General features: G+C 36.9%; 1 protein-coding gene across 1 annotated transcript in view; it reads left to right on the forward strand.

The window, feature by feature from the left end:
* SEPTIN10 (septin 10) overlaps window positions 1-10,313 on the forward strand; it is a 104,216-nt gene extending 93,903 nt beyond the window's left edge. Inside the window, exons 9-11 of the mRNA XM_055140046.1 lie at window positions 2,245-2,377; window positions 7,217-7,404; window positions 9,378-10,313. Coding sequence (XP_054996021.1) covers window positions 2,245-2,377; window positions 7,217-7,404; window positions 9,378-9,393 — 337 coding nt within the window. The 3' untranslated portion in view covers window positions 9,394-10,313. The remainder of the gene's footprint in view (window positions 1-2,244; window positions 2,378-7,216; window positions 7,405-9,377) is intronic.
* The last annotated feature ends 14,535 nt before the right edge of the window (window positions 10,314-24,848 follow it).

Here is a 24,848-nt window from a genome sequence, read left to right on the forward strand (position 1 = left end):
CTGAGCCAGATGATGGTCCCACCACAGTTAGGATTTGCTACCATTACTGATTTATCTCAGGCTTTTGGATATAGGCCATTCTTACTGATGGGAGGGATAGCTTACTATTGCTTTTCCTAGATAACAGTGACTGTAAACACGTTTTTGTATTCCTATTGGTTATTCGTATGTCTTCTTTGAAGAAATGTCTAGTGAGCAACTCTTCCATTTTTCTGATGGGGTTGTTTTCTTGTTAACTGTTATAGGTACTTGATAGTCTTGGTTATTAGTACTGTGATAGATGTATGGTATGCAAATATTTTTGGTTCAGTAAAATGAATTTTTATTTTAGCTGTAGTTTCTTTCACAGTACAGAATTTTTTATTTGATGTTTTCTCATTTGTTTATTTTTGCTTTTGTTTTTGTCACTGCCACTGTCATCCCGTTGCTCATCGATTTGTTTGAGCAGGCACCAGTAACGTCTCTCATTGAGAGACTTATTGTTACTGTTTTTGGCATATCCAATACGCACGGGTAGCTTGCCAGGCTCTGCTGTGTGGGCTCGATACTTTCGGTAGCTTAAATCTTGGAGACACCTCTGAAATCAATATCATGGAATGATATTTGCTTGTATTTTATTCAACATATTTTTTACATTTTTGGTTCTGACATCAAGGTATTTATAACACTGAGTAAACTTTTAGATTTTGTGTGAGATAGAAGTTGTAGTGGTTCATTTTCATTCTTTCGTCTTTGTGCGTAACCAGTTTTCTCTTTTCTGCATCTTACGTTTTTGACCCTCTGTTGTAAATTTACCAGGTGTATATGTGCATGTTTGCCTGTGGCTTCTCAGTTCCTTCACATACTTGCTCTCACTGTTTTTACTCCAACTCAATGGTGTTTTTGTTAGTGTAGAGACAGCACACTACCATCCATCTTCCATATGCTCAGGGTTCCCTTTGCTATCTGGGAGGTTTCATCATTCATTACAGATTTTAGTAGTTTTTGTTATCTAGTTTAGTCTTAAAGAATTATGCTGGCATTTTTATGGATAAGTTAGAATTTTTGTAATATTTTGGACTGGATGGTCATTTTAGCAGTTAACTGAAATAGAAGAATGAGCAATTTCTGACATTTAAGCAAGTCTGTTACTATATGATGCTAATGTAAGATACTGACGATAGTGTTCTGGGACAGACCTTGCTCTGTGGTGATCTGTCTGGCAGCGTGTGACGCACAGACCATGCTCTAGTGTTGTGTCCTCAGAGCATTATTCCAAACTCTCAGGTGTGCAGTACTAGGTTGAGAATCACTAGGTATAACAGGTATTTTGCCTTAGTTTGCTGTCTGGAATGGGACATTGGTACATGTTATGACCTATGAGATTTGTCTTGAGATAAGGGTAGTGGGGGACCTGGGATATAGAGGCACTCACCCTGCATGCAGTTGGCCTGGATTTGCTCCCTGGCACTACATATGATCGTCTGTTCACCACCAGGAGTAATCCCTGAGTACAGCTGCATATGGCCCAAAGTGAAAGACAAAAAAGAAGAAAAAGAACAAAACAAAACAAATTACTCCAACAATTAAGATAGAAACTGAAAGATCAAATCGGGTTATGACAGGATAGCTATAGAACTCAAAATGAGTCAGACCGGATTAGGTGCCAGAGAGATAGTACGGCAGGCAATGCGCTTGATTTGCACACATGGTTGGCTGCACACACGGTTCCCCAAATACCACCCAGAGTATGTCCTGAGAATAGGAGGAGTAGGAGTAGCTAGGAGTCAGCCTGAGCACTGCCAGTTGTGACCACCAAAGAACCAATACAGCAACACTTCAGAGTAAATGATGGGTCATAGGCTGGACTCACAGGTCTTAGTGATCAGATCTAGAGATAAGGGGAAGGGAGAAGTTAAAGATGACTTCCTTAATTTAATAGTTCTAGACTGGATGTTCTTAATGAAGATTGAAAGAAAGATTTCTTTGGGGTACAACAACTTCTTGTGGAGAACTTAAAGTGGAGATTTCAAAATTCTTCTATTACTATAATTCTGTAGGGTTGTGTGTGTGTGTGTGTGTGTGTGTGTGTGTGTGTGTGTGTGATGCTTTAGGAAATTCCATGCTTTAGGTTGCTGTTTGAAATGAGATACTGGGTCATGTTATGACGTATGAGCTTTGACTTGAGATATTTTACATCTCAAGGGTTTTTTTTACAAGTTTTCATTTCATTTTAACATAACAGTATCTCGAACAACTTTTCAGTCTTCAAGAAACTTATGAAGCCAAAAGACATGAATTATGTGGTGAACGCCACAAGAAGGAAGAAGAAATGAAACAGATGTTTATCCAGCGAGTAAAGGAGAAAGAAGCCATCCTAAAAGAAAGTGAAAGAGAGGCAAGTATGCTCATTTGATGTCATTTTTATTTTCCTTTTAATAGAACACCTAAAGGAAAAGATTGTAAATTACATTATCTAAAGAATGTAATTGACTTGCTCTTATAGACAGTTTGTTCTTGAAAATGTTTTAACATTCTTTTGATACAAATTTAAATGATCTAAAATAATTTTTTTTTTATTCTCAGGAAATTAGTTTTCTGTTAGAAGTGGTCATCAAGTACTTGTAATGGACTACATTACTTACATTACTAAGAAGTGTTTTAACTATGTTAGACATTAGCCATGAATATTTGAGCTATGACTTGGCAAAGCTATTCTTTGAAAATTGTTGGAATTCTTGGGGACAAATTTGAACTCAGTCTTTCTGTATATTTCCCTGTTTTTCCCTATATTTCAACATATGTACATAATATACATATATACATGTGTATATATATGCATATATATATATAAAATAACCGAAATTTCTGCTGCCTATAAGAGACACATCTGATCTCTCAGATAAATTCCGACTCACAACAAAATATTGGAAAACAATTGCATGACCTACTGGTGTACTATACCAAGTAGAGATGGCTTTATTTTTATTTACCCAAATACCATTCATGCTGAAGAAAATAGTAAGAGGGATGGACATTGCATACTGGTTAAGGATCAGCAGATCAAGAGGATTTAACTTTCATCCACATATATGGATGGAATCAAGTACCAGCAAAGCTTATAAAGGTAGGAGCAATAGCACAGCAGGTAGGGCGTTTGCCTTGCACGCGGCCAACCCGGGTTCGATTCCCAGCATCCCATATGGTCCCCTGAGCACTGCCAGGGGTGATTCCTGAGTGCAGAGCCAGGAGTAACCTCTGTGCATTGCCGAGTGTGACCCAAAAAGAAAAAAAAAAAGCTTATAAAGGTATAAAACAACTGGTAATACATCAGTAGAACTTCACTATCTGCACTGCAGTAATGGGAGACTTTAACACCACCTGTCATGATTGGACAGATTGATGAGTGCAGTTAAGTTTCATCTTGCACCAACCTCCAAGCTTTTGGGAGTTGTAGTTAGCAACCACACCCAGGTGAGGTAGCACAATCAGCATATGAAAGCCTTTCCTGACCTCTTGCCATCAGGAGATCAGCTCAAGGGTGAGATACCACCTAGGTTTCGCCTTTCCTTAGTCCAATGACCATTTAAACATTCATCTTAATTCTACTTCTTAATATTAGCCATTTTGTATGGACACAGTAAGAGATACATTAAGCTTATAAGGTGCTCTCCTGGGTATATCTCGCTATAGATCCCAGACTACAGTGCTCAGGCCAGATTAGTCTTTCCATACCCAAGCAGGGTCCTTATCCAGTTGTTACACTTTGGATCATGACAGAATTTGTCCATGACCGTGATCTTAACTTACAGTCAAGTATTGTGCCACTTGGCCTGGCCCGTTTTGATGCCAGGGTAGCTCATAGCTTGCCCTGTGTCCATCCAGTCCCTCATTGGGACCCTGCTTTTAGAGTGCTAGGAAGTAAAGGCAATTGAGGCTTAAGTCGAAAAAACAGATTAACTCCCAAGTTACAAAAGCATAGCATTAACTGTCTTCCTGTGTCTATACAATAAGGACATTGCTCTGAAGTAAACTATGCAAAAGAACATAAGGGAAGGAGAAAAGCAGTATTTCACTTACAAATATAAATCAACAGTCTGATTTGGGGATAAAGGTGATAGACTGGTTGGGAAAGCAGAGCACAGAGAAGAGGTATAAGAAAAACCAGAGTAATGGGAGTGCCTTGGGAGCACTGTGATGGGTGTAACCCAGTACCCTAAACTCCCTGCAGCTAGGACAAACAACAAATCAATGTTATCTACAAGTTTAAATTCAAAAACCAAAATTGTAAAGGAATTCTAAATTTTAAGTATATGAGCATTTAATTACTGGCAGTGGCAATAGTAATTTACTAACCTGCCTTATTAAGATTCTCAGATACTTCATTACCAGTTTTTATACTATAAAATCCAGCTTTGTAGATATTATAAAATTCGGTTTAGTCTGGTAAAGAAAGGCATCCAGTTTTAAAGTTTTAATTATTAATTAAAGCAATTGATGACTTGCTTTCCAAACTATAATTTTCAGTATTACATTCAACTATACATAATAAGCTTATTTAGAAATTAATATTTCCTTTTGGTATTATTTATTAATATTGTGTATAAAATATATATATAAGTTCTCTTACAAGCTTATTATTACAAGCTAATTTAATCTCCTTTCATACATGTTTACACAGTGAATTATCCTCAAAATGCTTAAATTAGTAATTTTCCTGGGGATAAAATAAGGCTATATATATGTATATATGTACATATACATATAGATATGTTTTATCTTGATATTTAAATTTAATTTGCCCATAAGATTAAGACTCACCAGTTCATGGAGGAAGGAAAATCATATATTTCTTAGCATGTTTTTTTTTTAATTCTTTTATTAAGTCACCATGTGGAAAGTTACAAAGCGTTCAGTTAAAGTCTCAGTTATACAATGTCTTAGCATGTTTTAAAGGAAAATAAATCATATCTATAATTGAACTGTAAGGATAGATCTCTTATGGACAAATAGACATTGGTTATTCATACTTGTTAGCTAACCGTTTAAAGCTGACTCAGTGAAATACTGTAGTAGCTAATAAAATTATTGTTTTTGATAGTATAAAGCATTAGTTCTCCATTAAAGAATCTTCTTACTTAACCATGTTAAAGGATCTTATTATTAAAGTGCTTTATAATCTATATTTTTATATATGGTTAACAGAAAATGTTGAAAGCATTAACTCCAGTTAAGAACAAATGTATAGAAGAGATAATACCCTGAAATACTGTTTAAGTGTTGTCTTTTCTACATATGTAGTAACATTATTAGTTGCTCATCGATTTGTTCGAGCGGGCACCAGTAATGTCTCTCATTGAGAGACTTATTTTTACTGTTTTTGGCATATCCAATATGCACGGGTAGCTTGCCAGGCTCTGAAGCTCGGGCTCGATACTCTTGGTAGCTTGCCAGGCTCTCCAAGAGGGGCAGAGGAATCGAACTCGGGTTGGCCTTGTGAAAGGCAAACGCCCAACTGCTGTGCTATTGCTCCAGCCCAACATTATTAGTTAAATGCATTAATGAGACATTGTATATGACACACATAAAACATATTCCTTCACTCAGGAAAAAGTACATATGTATCCCTAAATTAAATACAATAACTGTCACTATTATTATATTTATTTTGTCACATTTCTACTAATTATTCCTCTTTAAAATTTTTCTTGGTATAGGTATTACTTATGCCTATCTTATTTCCAAAAGTATTCTAGATAATTTTCAATAAGAAAAATACAGCAGCATTTTAATCTTGAACAGAGAACAGACTTGTAATACAGGACAAAGAAGGATTTTCAAAGTTGTAGCTGGGAGCTGGACTATGGAATTCAGCTTGAAAGAAATCTGTTCGTTTACTAAGACAGGAATGTTGTCTCTAACATATATTTCTATTAATGATCCAGTTTAAAGGAATCATTGAACTATAACATTTGTAATATTCTTAGACATAGTGTTTATCACAAGCTACAGCAGTTTGCCATACTGGGATGGGGGAATCTTACCAGTAGTGGTGACTAGTTAGCACTTTTTATTTTATTTGGTTTTTGTTTGTGGGCCACACCCAACAGTGTTCAGGGATCCTCACAGGACTCGGGTTACCATATGGAATGCCAGAGATTGGCCACATGCAAGGCAAATGTCCTACCTGCTGTCCTTTCTCTCTGACCCCAGCTATATATTTTTTCTCCGTTAATTTTTTTCTCAGTTTCTCACCAAAAGAAAACTTCACGTTGTAATTTATATACTTCTGGAGAACTCATTTTAATGACTGGCCTGGTGTATTTTTAAGGTTCTTGAATAAAATCAACAGTTGATCATCTGCTTTCAAAACAGTATTGATTTCCAGTGTTACATTCAGCTATACTTGATAAGTTTATTTGGAAATTAATATTTTTCCTTTTTGATAACTTGGTAATTTGTGGATCTCAATTTAATTGAATGTGGTTTTAGAAACTTTTATTTGAAGAAATTTTGTAGGGAGAAAGTAGAACATAAAAATGAAACGAAAGTCATGTTTTAAAAAAGATTATTTTTTTAAATTAACTTAATTATTTGTTTAAAGATTTCACATGTCCAATATGCACGGGTAGCTTGCCAGGCTCTACCCCGCAGGCTCAATACTCTCAGTAGCTTTCCAGGCTCTCCGAGAGGGGCGGAGGAATCGAACTCGGGTCAGCCGCGTGAAAGGTGAACGCCCAACCGCTGTGCTATGGCTCCAGCCCAAAACAGTAACAATAAGTCTCTCAATGAGAGATGTTACTGGTGCCCGCTCGAACAAATCGATGAGCAACATGATGACAGTGATGACAGTTTAAACATTTAATGATTTGTTTAAAGATTATTTGTTTTTGTTTTGGGGTCACACCTGGCTGGGATTACTCCTGGCATCATGCTCAGGTGTCACTTCTGACCATGCTTCGCGGACTATTTATGGTAGTGGGGATTGTGCAGGCATGCAAAGCACACATGTTGCCTATTATAATATCTCACTGACCCTGTTAAAAAGGACTTTTGGATACAACTCATGCCTTGCTCATTCATGTTTTACATGAGAACCTGATACTGAGACTTGTTCAGGTTTTTTTTGAACTACAAACTTTGGAATCCTCAGGATTAGGTAAATTTTTAGCAGTTGATATAGGGAACATAACTGCCACACTCTGTCACTAATTCGAATAGCACCATTTTTTCACAGCTACAGGCCAAATTTGAGCACCTTAAAAGGATTCACTTAGAGGAGAAAATGAAGCTTGATGAAATGAGAAGACTTTTGGAAGATGAAATAGCTGCTTTCTCCAAAAAGAAAGCTACATCTGAGATATACCAGAGTCAGACCTACTTGCCATCAAGCAGCAATCTGAGGAGGGATAAGGACCGAAAGAAGTAAGCATCCCCATCCTCTGTTTGGTAGGCAGCTTGCCCCTCACCCTCTCTCTGCCCTATGCATCTCCACAGCGCTTCTCACCATCTGTTTCTCTAGTGCTGTCTGCATTCTGCATCTGGAATGTCTGTTTCTTAAAGCAGAGACTTTGCCTTTCACTGCTATTTCTCCAGCATCTGGAACAATATTTCACATATGTTAGGTACTAAGACATTTGCCACAATGAGTGAATGAATAAACATTGCAGGGCAAAAAAATGCAGTTAGTTCCCTTTGAGGCTGGGGACACTTAGTGGCTGCCCTAGTCTGCATTTGATGACTGCTGGCCTACCATTCTTTAATTATGTCGAGTTTTGTGTCTAACTGGAGACAATATATTTTTTTGAACTATAGATGTAAAATGATACTTGATTTTAAAAAACCTAATTCCTAGGTTTGCTTTTTTATTATTAGTTTCTACGGATAATGATTTTATGAGAATTTTTATTTTAATAAGGGAACCAGGCCATCGATTCGAACTCCTGTGCTGTGATGTCAACTTCTGAAACCAGTGGACGTAAAGATTCAGAGGAAGGTAGAAAGGGCCCGTGCGACAGGGCAGATATGAATAGCCTTTGAATGATAATCTCAAGGCTTATAGGTTTGGGGTATGTGTTAAAATCAAAACTACCAAAGTTTTGGAAAATAAGTTTTTTTTTTTCTTTTCCGTACTTTGTGTTCTTCATTTTATTTCTCCCTACATAGCATGCATGTCCTGTCAATTTACCTCTTTGACTCTTGATAACCATAGTTTATTTATTTGCAGAATACTGCTTTGGGGTCTTTACCTCAGTTTGTTCCAACACTTTTTGCCTCAGTCGCTTAGAGTCCTTTTGTTTCTAATAGAGAAACACTGCCGGTTTAAAATCTTATTTCAAACCCAGCTTTTTTAGAATAGTGTAGTTTTAACTTAAAAATTATTTAAGAGATGATTTAAGTGTTATAGCACAAGCCTTGCTTGTGTGAGACCCTGGGTTTGATCCTGCCCCTCAGATACTCCCTATAGCTTAAACACTACTGGCAATGGCCTCCATAACAATTTTATAACTTTGTTCATGAATTATGACCCTGAGCCATGATGGCTTTCTGTTCTTTCACTATGGAGAAGTCAGAATTTTGTTAGTCATAATTGGCCTATAGTTTGCAATTTTGTAGAGGAAAGATTAAAATAATTATATACAATATTTTTTCATAGGCTCTACAATAAAATGGAGCTTTGCTTTGTCTATTGATATAGGTATCCCAAGAATCAAGAGCAGTGCCTGATATGTGGACATATGATTATTTGTCAAAAAATAGAACTTATCATAACTGTGTCTTATTTAAGCATTGAATATTAGAAAATAATTTAATACTTCTTGTCAGTATACTTTGAATTATGAAGCTGAAGAAAATATACCTTTTTTTTTATCTCAAACTAGTGTTAACTAAGATTGGATTCCCAGTTTTACTCCACATATGAAGATAGTTTCCACTTACGTTGTACTTGAAAATTGTTATTAGTGTATTAGTGTATGCAAAGAATCAGGGCCAAGGACATGAGAAATCAAAAAAATTCATCCTCAAGAAAATGGGATTGGTAATTTTTTTTATTTTTTCTCTTTTGAAAAATCCCAAAGATAAGTATTCCATAGCATTTCAGGAGTATATTTGCTCCTAATAAAAATCTGTGTAAAGCCCGGGCTACAGAGACAGTACAGTAGGCAGGCACTTGCCTTACATACAGGCAAACCAGATTCAGTCCCTGGCACCCCGTATCTCACCCGAGCAGCGCAGGCCTCCCTGAGCATAGAGTCAACCCTGAGCACAGAGGGAGTAGTGGTGGGAGGGGCCCCAGAACACCAGCAGCAAACTTTATGAACCTAATGATTTTAGCAATTTTTATTCTCTTATTAGGTTTTTCATTGTACTAATCAAATGTGTTTTTTTCTTTTCAGCCCCAGTTTTATGTAAAACAAGGTTTTCAGATCACAGAAGTTCATCACAAGCAAAAATCATTAAAATGTTATACATATGTTTTGATTTCTTGCTGTTTTTATTTGTTGTACCACTTACTCTGTATCTGGCAAAGGCTTCAGTTAATGTTATTTATAGAAAAAATACTTGTTTGATGTCAATACATAAACCAGAGTGTATGACAACTCATTTACATGTTAACTTTCGGTGGGAGGTTTTAAATCACTGGTTTGCTGTGACTCCGGAGTGTCTCCCCTGCCTCCAGTTATTATTGTTTTGCATTGACTACACCACAGCTCAGTGGCAGTGCCATTGATGATTCGGAAATCAGTTATTTTAGGCTGTTTGGTTGCATTTACATTTTTAAATGAATGTTATATATAATAAACGTAAAATTTGGGGAATATATTTTTAAAGATGTTCTGTGTCTAAAATTCTAACCTCATTTACATTTTTATAGAACTTTTTTGATAGTTACCCAATTGGTAATATTGCTAAGCTTTTATATGAAATTATATATAACATGATGGCTTTCTTTGCTTTAGTATGCCTTATTATGGTTAATGGATTAATCAAAGTGTGTTTAAAGGTTTAAATATATAGGTAAATCTTTCCTAATGATGAGTGCTTTTGAACCTGGCTATAACACACTAATGTAACTGCATACTTTTTTAAAACTCTGTCTTCAAGTTTCTGGATACAAATATAAAGTTTAATTATTTTCTTTAAAAAAATAACTGAACATCTAAAAATTTATGTAAAAATAATAATTGCAAAATGTATTTGAATTTAGTGCCTTAGTAGTAGGATTATCAGCAATTTAATAGTTCCTAATTTTTTCTTAACAGTCAATAAGTATATAATTTTTGCATTTTGTACTTGAGTGTTCTAAATAAAATGGAATTTTACTCTTGACAAATAAAACATATACTTATTTTCTACACTGTGTTCAAGTTACTTTAACCACTTTTTCGTTCACTGTCATCATAAGGAACATTTACCAAATTTATTGTCTTTCTGAATGAACTTAAGACAGATATCTTACTACTGTTTTCAGACAGCAAAATGTTTTACTTTTGTGAATTCTTAGCCGTGTATTTTTTCAGGTAGCTATATAAGTTACGTGTGAAACCTTTTGTAGCAAAATTTATCTGAAAAGGTAATTTAAACTCCCAGTTTTTATTTTGCTATTCACGAATGTGTCTTACCTTCTTAAATTTTCAGTAAACTACAGGTATCACAGAAAAAAACTGCACTGTCTTCTCAGAATGAGTAGTGCCCAAATTCTGGAAAATGAGAGAGGGAGTTGATGAGTCCTAGAGGACTGGTTGCCCTCATGCAGAGCCAGGCCGTTGCCTCAGTGCTGAGTGTCCCCAACGACTGAGTCCCAGAAACTCAGTGACTCAGTGTAAGTGGTAGTTATTTGTACTAACCAAGCATGTTACATCCAGCTAATTATACAGAGTGATGATAAGCCCTAAAAACGTATAACAAAATTTAAACGCCAGAGTGGTTGTTGCCATGGGCCCAGATACTCAATTTTTACATGAAAAGATGATGAGAACTTACTTAGGTCTCTGAACTTCACAGGATTGTTCTTCTGTTCTTTACTGTATTAAAGACAACACGTGTGCTTTGACCACAATGTGAATCTTTCATTTTTTTTTCATGTATTTGAGATTCCATCTAAGATATTTTTAAAAGAATTTCACTGCAGCTTCTGAGCAACAAGGAATGCTCACAGGCTGAGTCCAAGAGACACAGCTCAGAGGTGATTTCAAACTATTGGTGGAAAGTACAAGGCCCTAATATTGGAACATTACAGGTAGAAGACCACTGGGCATGGTTTTCTGAGCAAGTCAGTTAATCTCCCACCATATCCCATCAGATCCACAAATTAGCCTCTTCTGTGGAACTCCCACTGCAACAGCCTGGCCACCCCAACCACATTAGGCCTATGGTCCATTAGCCCCGGCTCCAATGAACATTTCCTTCCAAAACACTAAAGCAATGGTGAGCACAAGATACAATACAACCCTAGTCAAAAAGTAACAATAAAAGATCTCTGAAAAAGGTACAGGAGCCATGGCATTAGACCTCAGCATTGAATACAAGAGCATTATTCTGCACTCTGGGTACAGGGGAGCACCTCCCGCAAGGAGCACGTTTCTTCACCTCTCAATAACTCACTGTAAACATCCAAAAACATCCTAACTGTAGGTCCCTAATCACAGAAAAACACAACAAAAAACTCAAAACTAAAGGTTTCGGCAATGCAGAAACCTACCAGGCTTAGTAAGTTAAAACACTAGACCAGATAACCCATCCAGTAATAATGAGCTCTCTGATAAAGAATTTAGAGTGGAACTGTTAAGGATGCATAAAGAGATCAAAGAAACAATGAAGGAACCACTAAGAAAACACAGGAGGGTATGAGAGCAGAAATGAGGAAAATATAAACAAAAATATAAGCAGAAATAAATCATCTGAAAAACTTAATGAAATTAAAAAAAAAATAACTGGAAGGCCTCAGCAGCAGGGTAACAACTTCTGAGTAAGGAAAATCAGTGAGCTCCATGATAAGGTGCAAATATCTTCAGACAACAGCAGAAAATGGAAAAGTCCCTCAGAATAAACTAACAGATGACAAGAGAATGAAGGGGATGAATTCAAGAACAACATAAGAATCTCTGGGGTAACCAGAGGGGCATGAAGGAAACCCTAAAGAAGAAGCAACTGTCAAAGCCATAGCTGAAGAGTTCAGGCACCCAGATCCAGGAAGCCCAGAGAATACCAGCTAAAAGAAAAATTTTTTTAAAAATTCAAATAATCTATAAAAGAGCACGGCTTTCCTTTATACAAATGATGAAAGAAGAAAAAAAACGATTAATCCTATTCCCAGATGTGCTTCAGAAAATAAAGTCCACTCAAAATTAGCTTTAACAAAAGAGGTGAAGGACTTATACAAAATAAACTACAAGCACTACTTCAAGAGATAAAAGAGAACATAAGGAAATGTGCCATCGATGATGCGGAAATCAGTTATTTTAGGCTGTTTGGTTGCATTTACATTTTTAAATGAATGTTATATATAATAAACGTAAAATTTGGGGAATATATTTTTAAAGGTGTTCTGTGTCTAAAATTCTAACCTCATTACATTTTTATAGAACTTTTTTGATAGTTACCCAATTGGTAGTATTGCTAAGCTTTTATATAAAATTATATATAACATGATGGCTTTCTTTGCTTTAGTATGCCTTATTATGGTTAATGGATTAATCAAAGTGTGTTTAAAGGTTTAAATATATAGGTAAATCTTTCCTAATGATGAGTGCTTTTGAACCTGGCTATAACACACATAAAATATAACTCCACAAGTTCAAGAGAATAAAAATCAGCTATCTTCCCAGACCACGATACACTGAAAATAGAAATTAATCACAAACAGAAATGGAGAAACAACTTTTTTTCTTGGGAAAAAGAATTGGGAGGCATCACATTTCTGAACTTTAATCTGTACTGCAAAGCGGTAGGAATTAGAACGAGGTATCAGACTAAAGACATGCCCTCAGATCAGTGGAACAGAGTTGAATATCCTGAAATGGCTCCTCAGGCATATGATCAGTTAGTCTTCAACAAAAGAGAAAAAAAAATAATATGGATCAATGAAAGCTCTTCAAAAAGTGGTGTTGAGAAAATTAGTTAGCTACATAAAAAAAAAAAACCCAAAACCTCTTTCAGGTCATGCGCAAAAGTCAAATTAAAATAGATTAAGACTTTGATATCAGACATGAATCCATAAGGTAGCACTGTTGTCCCATTGCTCATCGATTTGTTTCATCAATTTGCTCAAGCAGACACCAGTAACGTCTCCACTGTGAGACTTGTTATTACTGTTTTGGCATATCGAATATGCTATGGGTAGCTTGCCAAGCTCTGCCATGCAGGTGGGATACTCTTAGTAGCTTGCCAGGTTCTCCGAGAGGCATGGAGGAATTGAACCTGGGTTGGCCTTGTGCTGACCCTACCCGCTGTGCTATCGCTCCAGCCCAATCCATAAGATACGTAGAGGAAAATGAAGACAGAACTCTCCATGTCTTTAAAATGAAGCTAGAGGGATCAGCAGGGATGAAACTGCTAATCAATCAAGCAAGTGAAAGCAATGATAAACAAATGGGAATATATTAAATTACGAAGTCTCTGCACCCTCAAGGAAAGCATGGCCAGGATATAAATAGATAGCTCAAGAAATGGGAAAAATTACCTACCACTCCTCTGATAAGGGGTTAATAGCCAAGATATATAAGTCACTAGTAGAACTTTATAAGAAAAAACAACAAAAATCCAACACCTATCAAAGTGGAGAGAAGCAATGAACAGAAACTTCCTCAAAGAAGAAAGACAAATGGCCAAAAGATACAGGAAAACATGCAGTGTGTAACAAATCAGGGAACTGCAAATCAAAGCAGAAGTGAAATATTTTCTCACATCCCAGAGACTGGTACAAGAACAAAAAACAGGAACAAGTACAACCAGTGCTTGCGTGGATCTGTGGAGAAAGTGACTCTCTTTCACTGTTGTTGGGGGTGGGGGTGTTGACTGGTCCACCCTTTCTGGAAAACAATATGAACACCTAAAAAGTCTAGGATTTGAGCTTCTATTTGACTCAGCACCATCACTCCTTAGAATATACCCCAAGGGTCCAAAAACCAAATAGAGAAAAGACGTTTGCATCCCTATGTTCCTCGTAGCACTTTCCACAACAGCTAAAACCTGGAAACAACCCAAATGCCCAAGAATAGATTACTGGATAAAGAAACTGGTACATATATACAATGAAATATTACTTGGCCATAAGTAAGGATTATGTCATGAAATTTGTTGCCACATGGAGAAACCTGAGAAAATCATGCTGAATAAAACTTCAGAGGGAGAGAGACCAACACAAAATGACCTCTCAAATATGCAGGGTGTAGAAAAAAACATAATGGTTGAGTTATAAATACCCAAAGACAATGGAAACACAGAGCATGAGAATTGGTATTTAAGAAACATGCCACTTGAGGGGCTTAGGGAATTGGACAGGGTGGGGAAAATAGGGGGAAAGGAAGCATTGAACTGGTGTTGAAAGAAGGAAACCCTAATAGCAACAGTACTGAAAAGCATAGTGCAGAAACAGTTATAAAAGAAAAATAGCTTCTCATAGAAGCAGACTAGTGGGTGGGAGGCAAAGAGGGTTGGCCAAGGCGGGAGTCATTGGTGAATGGAATTAGACACTAGTGAAGGGATCCGTGTTAATGAATGCATTGTATACCTGAAACCCAATCATGAATAACTATAGTTTCATGGTAAGTACATAAAAATATTTTTCAAAATTAAAAATTCAAAAAAAGTAGAAAAGACTATCAAATCAATTGCTCTTGACATGTCTAAGACTACATATTTCTTGTTTCTGTGTCTGCTCATTGAAGCTGGGGGATTCAAGTGACTTGCCCTAAAGAAGTGTCCACTAAGGTGTCAGTGTCTAACTGAAATCAGAATCTGATCTGACCTGCCTCCTGCAGTAGAGTCTCTGTCTCACCAAATAAATAGTGAAAACTTGGCTCTGACAGTCTTACATACTACAACTCTTGTCCAGAATCAGCTGAAGGACAGGTGGTTTCCTCTCTTGACTTGTGCCATTCTCACTGCTGTGAGATGTAATTCATGTTTTCTTTCATATGCCTACTGGCTATTTGGTGTCTATCTCCCTTTGATTATTCTTTCAGTTGAGCTTAGCAAATGCTCATATACCCTTTATCTGGTGTTTGGTGTGTAAATATTTTCTTCAATTTGGTGCGTTATTTTTATTTTAGCCAAATATTTTTTGTCATGTGAAATTTTTTAAATGCAGTTTTGCTTTTATTTGCTTTACCAATAAAATCAATCATTGGAGATGTCTCTGTAGTTAATATCCTGGGGAGTTTGCCATTATTTTCCTCAATGTATTTTATATTCTAGCCTAATACCAGGTCTTTAATCCATTTTAAGTTGTCTTGTTTATAGTATGAGATATTCTCTTCTTTTCTTCTGCATGTGATTATTCAAGTTTTCCAGCAACAGTTGCTTGAGAGGCAATTAGCCCTTCCTAAATCTTAAAATCTTCTGTTCAAGTACAGAAGTGAAAATTCACCCACAACTAAAAACCAAGCCAGTACATGCACACACATGCATGAACAAGACCAATGTCATATGTATGTGGTTAGAAGTTCAAATAGTAGTTTTCCTAGGCAAGAAGTGATGAGAAGGGAATCTGAGGAGACTCTGGAGTGGTGGTACATATATTTCCTGATCTCATGTCATTTTGGGAGTGATATTATTTTGTGGAAATGCATTAAGCTTCATATGTGTACTTTCAATAATAATTCTGCAAAAGTTTTGAAATAAGAAATGTGGGGGAGATGAGAAGTGCCCACATATGAAGGTTCATATAGCTAGTCCTACAAAGACCTCACCATGAAAATGGAGTATTATGATTGGCTTCTTTGATATTGCGTTCCTAATGAATGCTATTAATTTTAAGAATGTTCAGGAGGCTGCTAGCCCCCGTATTCTCACATGGTTTCTCTAATAAATAAAACTAAGGGGCAAGAACAGTAGTACTTCAGGTAGGGCACTTGTACACCAACTTGCAATCAATCCCTGGGTAAGATTACACTACACAACTAGACTATAATTAAGATTTGAAGAGTGACAAATCAGCATAGCAATCCACAACACCACCACAAAACTAAGCAAAGATACTTGTCAAGAAAACTAGAGCAATACTAACCAGCTTGCAACCTCCAGATAAGGACTTTAGAAATAACACGTTGAGGATATTTAAGGGCTCAAACAATAGTACATATATAAGAAAGCATGAAAGCATGAACATGGAAATGAGAAAACTGTGATCAGAAGTGACAGAACAAGGAGTTTGGTAGGTGAAATAAAAAACTCCTTGGTAGTCAACTAACAGCAACTGAAGATAAAATCGATGAGCTACAAGATAGGACACAGCAAACCTCTAGAAAACAGCAGAAGATGGGGGAAAGTTTCAAATGAATAGCACACTAATGAATTACTGAATGAGTTCAAGAGGAACAAAAGAATTATCAGAGTGCCTGAGGAGGAAGCCAATACAGAATCATCAGTAAAATAATGAAATAAAATAATTGGTCAAAGAAGTCATAGCTGAGAAATTTCCAGACTTTATTACATGCACCACCCCATGTTCAAGAGACTCGATAGATCCCAGTCAAAAGAGACCCATAATCTGAATGATAAAAGCCAAAGAAAGAAATAGGATTTTGAAAGCAGTAAAGATCAAAGAAGAGAAACATGCAGAAGAGCTTCTTTAGAGTTAAATTAGATTTACCAAATGAGACTAAGGGTTCCAGAATGGTGGGATATGAAAAAAAAAACACTGATTTATACCTCCCCAAGAATACACTGCCCAACTAGACTATAATTCAGATTTTAAGAGTTATAAAATGCTTCACAGGTTAGCCATACCTCAGGAAATTCACAACCTTGAAACCTTTGCAAGAAGCATTGAAGGGGCTTCTTTAAGAAGAAAAACATCAAAAACATAAATAAATTCTACAGAATGACGGCAAAAAAAAAGCAAAACTCACATCAATTATCTCAATGTTGATGATCTAATTGCACCAATCAGGAGACACAGAATGGGAGGATGAATCAGAAAACTGAACCCTTCTCTATTGCCCTATAGAGATACATTTGAACAGCCAAACAGGATCAAAGTCACAGACTGGAAGACAATACTTAAAGCAAACAATGCCCTTTAAAAATCCAGGTCTGTCATCACACATGTTTTAAAAATACATGGAACAGGGGCTGGAGTGATAGCACAGCGGGTAGGGCGTTTGCCTTGCACGCGGCCGACCCGGGTTCGAATCCCAGCATCCCATATGGTCCCCCGAGCACCGCCAGGAGTATTTCCTGAGTGCATGAGCCAGGAGTGACCCCTGTGCATCGCCGGGTGTGACCCAAAAAGCAAAAAAAAAAAAAAATATATGGAACAGGTGTAATAATGTGAAGAGCTCATATTATTGCACATTTTTCACCAAGAAGGGGCAATCTAAATATTTAAAACAATTGTTAATATACCTGGAGGAAGATATTGACAACACAATTGTAGTTGGACACTTTAAATCACTTTATCACCTCTAAATAGACTAGATAAAATTACCATTGATTTTATCATGATGGCCTCTCAGTATCTTCATTGTAAACCATAATGCCCCAAAGCACAGAGAGAGTAAGAAGTAACTGTCTACCACAGAGGCAGGGGGTGGAGTGGAGTGGGGGTGTGTGGGGGGGAATACTAGGGACATTGGAGGTGGGAAAGCTACACTGGTGGAGAAATGGGTGTTCAATCATTGTATGACTGAAACTCAGTAATGAAAGCTTTGTAATTTGTGGTGGTTCAATAAAATAAAATAAAATTTGGTGGGAAAAATCACCAAGGAAATACTGAATTTGATTGGTTTTGTTTTTGTATCTTCTAGTAGTGCTCAGGGCTTACTCCTGGTTCTGTGCTCAGGGATCACTTTTGGCAGGGGACCATTTGGGAAACCAGGTCAAACTGGATCAGTCTCCCAAGACAAGCATCTTACTTGCTATAACTCCACCCCCAAAGGAAGGAAAGCAAGAGACACTGGTGAGGGGGTAAAATATGGTAGGAAACCCTGGCATGATAAGCTCATAGGGAAACCCATCGGGGATAATCTAGAGCTGCTTGTGGAGGGTTAAGAGTATAGGGAGTGTCCCCCTCAGGATGATGTGGGATAGAGTGGGATCAAACAATCCCTTGCCTTGTTCGTCATCTGAGAGCTAAGCAACTATTAGTTTACCATTATGATAATGTGGGTTTTTCTGTGAGTCAGAAATAACCTCAGATTAAAGCAGTCTCCTAATTTTTGAGTTTTTTAAATCAAAAATAGGTTTTGTCAAATACTTTCTCTGTATCAAGTGAAATGACTTTATGTTCATCTTTCTGTAGTTCATACACTGATCACTTCATTCAATTTTTTTCTTTAAACTCATTAATTTGAATGAATGTAGCAAAACTTTCAAAAGTTTTGAAAGCTCAAAATGACCACTGTGACCTTAGCATTATCTTTGATAATGAAAAGTGTAGCCATATTTGCTGTTAAGATGTGGTTTACACTGTCTGGAGTGATAGTACAGCAGGTAGGGTGCTTGTCTTGCATGCAGCCCACCTGGGTTCAATTCCCCAAGCCCATCAAGAATGATCCTTGAGCGCAGAGCATGGAGTAAGTCCTGAACACCTCTGGATATGGCCCCCAAACAACTACAACAAAAAGATGATTTTTTATTTTTTAAATTTTCTCTAAGGCTCGCCATAATAGTTTTAGGATCTTTCCATTTTTCTTTTATCTTTTTCAATACAAAATTCATATTAAGTTCTTCAAATTTTTACAGGTCCAATTACATTTTAGTAATAATTTTAGCTTATTAATAGGCCTAAAGAAATTCAGTCAGTATAAAATATGACAAAAGGGAATGTCCAATATGTGTTAAGATTTTTTATTGATGACTCTTTTTCTCTTTGAATAAGCTATTGCTGTACTTGTCAAAGTTCATGACTTTTGACTTCCAGGATTTTTTCAATCATTGCTTCTGCACATTGAGACTTTCTTTCAACAGCACAAAAGAGAGACCCTCAATGTCATGCTGTTTTTCCTAATACTTCAAGGAAAGTCGGGACCCAAATTGCTAATGCATGGGCTAGACTAGAACAGTACGTGGAGGTGGAAGAAAACTCAAACATCAAATTGGAAATCTTTGATAACACCTAAGAATTCACATAAGAGATATGCAGGAACTTATTCAAATGCTTAGATGCCACAACCTGTTAAACTGTCAGCATTAAGCATACAGGCACTTGCACCCTCTGGTGGAGATCAGAAAGATTGCTCACAAAACCTAACTATGATCACGATCAAGATCAAGAAATCCCATTGTTCGCCGATTACTCGAGGGGCTCAGTAGCTTCTCCATTTGTCCTATCCCTAAGATTTTAGAAGTTCTCTCCATTTGGCCTCCCTAATGGTGCCGTATTGGAGGCTCTTTCAGGGTCAGGGGAATGAGATCCAGCTTGTTACTGGCTTTAGCATATGAATACACCATGGGAAGCTTGCTAGGCTGTCCCTAAGTGTACTAACAGCTCTCCATATTATTTTCCACAGGGATTAAGCCAGAAACATTCTCCTCAGCAGTGAATGAAAGTTCCTTTTACACCAAATCCCACCAACAAGGATTATTCCAATTATTTTTGTTTTAAATATTTTTAGAAAACTTTGGTTTATTGTATAAAGGAATTTTTTATTAAAATCTCACATAAATCACTTTCGGTAAAGTAAAGTACATCAAAACTATAAATAAATATAATATATCCCAAAACAATTCTATTATAAAAATGAATAGTTTCTATAACTAATTTTCATGCTGTGAAATTACATTATTCATGTTTTTCCTTCTAAGGACTTAAAACATATCGGCAAATATTTAATAATAGGTAAACTAACAAAATTAATTATTTTGTAAAATAATTTATTAATTTTTTACATCAATCACCACGAGATATAGTTACAAAAATTTCATGATCGGGTTTCAGTCAATGTCCTAACACTCATCATTCCTCCACCAGTATATTTTCCCACCACCAATATTCCCCATAACCCCCCTGCCTCTATGGAAGGCACATTTCTTCTCTCCCTTTGTCTCTGTATCTCTCTGTCTCTGTCTCTGTCTCTCTCTGTCTTTCTCTTTCCTCTTGAGCATTATGGTTTGCAATACAGATGCTGAGAGGGCATCATGTTTTGCCCTTTGCCCACTTTCAGCACATTTTCCTTAAAAAAAAAACTAGAAACTGAGCTTCCATATGACCAGGCAATACCATTTCTGGGAATATATCCCCAGAGTTCAAAAAAACAGCATAAATAACATCTGCACTTGTATGTTCATTGCAGCACTGCTCACGATAGGTAGAATCTGGAAACAATCCTAGTGCCTGAGAACAGATGACTGGTTGATAAAACAATGATACACCTATACAGTGGAATACTATGCAGCTGTTAGAAAAATATGAAGTCATGAAATTTTCTTATATAAATGGATGGACCTGGAGAGTATCATGCTACATGAAATAAATCAGGAGAAGAGGGGAAGACATAGAATGACTGACCTCATTTGTGCGTTTTTAAAAAAGCATAGTAGGAGATTAACACTCAAGGACAGTAGACACAAGGCCATGAGGATTGTTCCATGGTTGGAAGCCTGCCTCAAGGGCTGGGGGAGAAGGAAGCTGTGATAGAGAAGGGGCCATTATGACAATGATGGTAGGAAGGGATAGCTCTGGATGGGAGATGTGCGCTATTTTAAATTTTTCTATTGGATTATTATGAATTATGGAGTTATAACATGATTGAATTTCAGGTGTACAGTATTCCAACCTCAATCCCTTCACAAGTGTCCTACTTCCTTCCATCAATGTTCCTTGTTTCTCTCCTGTTCCCAAAATTCCTCTATGGCAGGCAGTATTTTCTTTTTATTCCTATCATTCCCCCACCCCCACCCCCCTGCTTTAAGGCACTGTGCTTGACCCTATCGTTACTGACAGGGAAGCATGCATGTCACTTTCTCTCCTTTCAGCACTTGTTCATGTTCCTGTTATTTCTAATAGGTGCCATTCTCACTGGTTTAAGGTATCTCACTGTCCTCTTGATGCTCAGCACCTTTCCATATGCCTCCTGGCCACCCACCTGTCTTCATCTGAGATGTATCTGTTCATTCACTCTCTCCATTGTTTGATAGGGATTTGGGATTTTTCTGTTGATCTTTGTGAGTACATTAAATATCTTGCATATAAAATCTTTATCTAATGTGTTGAATCTGATTTTTTTACATTATTTTAGTTTTTGCCCATATTTCTTTCTCCTTGCAGAAACTCTTGTAGTACTCTTTGTTTATTTTTTATATGTTGCCTTTGTCAGTACTATCAAATCATTGAAAATGTCTTTGTGGTCCAGAGCTTGGAGTGCTTTGCCTATATTTTCTTCAATGTGTTCTATGGTTTACAATCAGATCTCAAGATCTTCAGTCCAGTTTGAACTGACTTTTGTGTAAGGTATGAAGTATGGATCCAACTTTAATTTCTTACATATGTTTATCCAGTTTTCCAAGCATATTTGTTGAAGAGGCTATTTTTGTTCTATTTATTGTTTGCAACACCTTTACTGAAAATTAACTGTCTAGCATTTCCACTTTTGTGCATTTGTTTTTTTTCTATCCAAAGAGTTATTCAGAAGGACATATGCACAAAAGTTATTCAGAAAGACATATGCACACCATTATTCATTGTTGCACTCAGTACAAGAGCTAAGCTATGAAATAAAACTAGATATCGAACAAAAGAGATTGCATTAGGAAGATGTGGTGTATAGACACAATAGAATACTATGCTGCTGCAAGGAATCATGGAATTGTACTAAGCAATTTGGTTGTAACTAGAAGACATCATGTTGAGTGAAGTAAACCAGAAGAAAGTCAAGTACAGGATTTCACTTACTTGTGATAATATAGAATTTTCCAATAGAAAATGTAAAGGGTGAGGAAATGTAGTGAATGGAAGAATTCCTAGGTTACTCTTGAATCCAGAGGGAGAAGGATGGAGAAGTGCAGAAAGTAAAAAATTGAGGGGGGCAATGAAGGTGATAAAGGGAAGTGATGGGGAAACAGTCATCAGGTACTTTGGGTATACCAGTGATGTGGGAGAGAGTCATAGGCCTATCTGCAAGGCATAGACTCAATGACACTCAAAACATGAGATCTAAACTACAACCACAAGTCCTTGAAATGTGTCTGTCAAGGTGTCAGTTTTGAGTGAAGGTGGGGTAAGAGTGGGAGGGAGCATGGGAGCACTAGAAGGGAAGTTGACGTTATTGGTGGATTGATGTTGGAATAGTGTATGTCTGACTCAACTATCATAGCTTTGGAAAGCATGATTAATTAAATAAAAAAACATTTTAAAAAAGCTGGAGCACATGACTTACATGTTTAAGTCCCTGGGTTCAGTCCCTGGCACCACATGGGCCCTGAAGCACTACCAGATTGAGTCCTGGTAACCCTGGGAATTACTGGTCCCAAGCACTGGCTCATGAAGCTCACACCACCTGCTGAGTATGAATAGAAGGCAGGCACTACTTGGGAGGTCCCCTTATAAAGACTGAGAGAAAGAAAACTAACAGGATTAACCAGTGTTACAGAAACAAGCCCTTAGCATAAGGAGCTAACTTCACCATTTATAACTCATTTTTCCATAAAGGCTTAGGAGAGAAAAGTTCACTACTTAACAAAGACAAAGCAAATGAAAACAATGTCTTTCTTGAGATGGGAAACCAAAATGTACAGTATCAACATAGTGCTTTAAAAGTTTGTTTGCTTTTTATCTGTGAATCCAAAGTTCATGAAGAGAGAGGATTAAATCTCACCTCTTACACCCGTGTGCCTTATGGTCTGAGATTCAGGAATGTGACTCATAAGAATTTCTCTTTCCCTGACATTTCTGCCAAAGCAAGTCCTGGAATACCATTGCCAGTCTCTGATGCGCTTAGCTCCACCTGTAAACAGTCCTAGGGATCAGCACGAGGTAAGGGCATCTCTGAATCTAATCAGGTGTGCCACGTGGTCCCAGTGGCCATTTGGATATGTCAGCACCAACATAGTCTATTCCACTAGTCTATTAGTCTATTCTAGATTAGTCTAGTCCACTTACCCCACACACTCTAAGGGCTGGTGAAAAACTACAGGATTTTAATTCTGTACCATTAATTCCTGGTAATTAAATGAGAATAATTAGAACTGCACTTGCCAGTCTCACTGAAATACCATTACGAGGTCATAGAAATATAACAATATCACAAGCATCTTAGTGTAAAATAAGAATTATTATTAGCACTCAGATAATTAGGATCTGAAGCTCAACTGGCAGCACCCACAAAACTTCAAATGGGAAAACAAAGGCATTCAGATGCACTGACAGAGGAGGACACAAATCTAGGCAAGTCCTCTAGCTCAGCAAGATTTGGAGCCTTGCTGAGAAGGATCTCAAATCAATATTTCATACAATGGAAATGGAAACTAAGAACTCACTAGGAGAGAAAGAAGCCAAATAAACTTAGAGAATGGACTCATTATGAAAGAACTCATACAAATAACATTCAAAGAGCTTAAGTAAATCACATAAACAGAATAGCAAATCGCAGAAACAGAATTCTGTATATGGAGGACCATAGCAGTGAACTTGAAGACAAAATAGTAGTTTTCATAGATAGTGAAGTTGCAAAAATAGAGAAGTAAAGGGATGAAAAATAGAATGTAAGATACTTATTGGATAGTAGCAAGAGGAATAATCTCCATATAATAGGAATACTGGAAGGAGAGAAAAAAGAGAAAATGGCAGAACAGGTGGAAGAAATAATTATTGAGAATTTCCCCAGTATCTAGAAGGAGACTCCTACACAGGTTCAAGAGGCCCCAAAGTACCAAATAAAATAATCCTCAAACCTAGTTATAGCAACTCCCTCGGCCCAGATGAGATCTGGAGCAGCCGCACACAACACAACCGGCCCCTCTGCTCCTTAAAGACTATGATCCAGGAGGTCTACTCACCCATTTTGGCACCCAGAGACTTATAGAAATTCATCTAAACTGTGAGCTGAGCTAAAACAACAGAAATCCAAAACTGCATGGCCGCGAGCTCCTATAATCCTCATTCTCAGCAATGGAAAGCAAACTATCAAATGAAGCCTTTTCAGCAGGTTTGATTGTTGGGGGAAAATTCCAAATAATAATACTCAGTTCTCTGTTGAAATCTTGAATGTATCCAAAGTATAGAGAGAATAAAGTGAAGATCATTGGCCACTCAGGTGCGGGGGTGTGTGTGAGAGGTGGGTAAATTGGGGTTCTTGGTGGGGGAACAGGTGCAATGGTGAAGGGATGGGGCTTTGATCATTATATGACTGAGACTTAAACCTGAAAGCCTTGTAACTTTTGTCAAGATAATTGAATAAAATAAAATTTTTTAAAAAACCTAGTTATAGCAAGACAAATGGTAATCAAAATGGTAACAGCAAAAAAAAAAAAGAGACAAGTTGCTTAAAGCATCAAGAAGAAAAACTTCAAATGCAAGAAAAATACAATCAGAGCATATGATTATGGAAAGAACAATATTAGGAAAATAACATAATCATGTTATTTTATGTATACGCCATAATATACAAAAAATCATATGCATATGCTCTGATAGCATACAAGTGTAATGACATTTTCAAAATTTCTCTTTTTTTTAAATAGAAAGGTTTATTGGAAAATAAAAAGGA

This window comes from Sorex araneus, chromosome 1 (assembly GCF_027595985.1).
Source record: "Sorex araneus isolate mSorAra2 chromosome 1, mSorAra2.pri, whole genome shotgun sequence".
Classification (NCBI taxonomy): domain Eukaryota; kingdom Metazoa; phylum Chordata; class Mammalia; order Eulipotyphla; family Soricidae; genus Sorex; species Sorex araneus.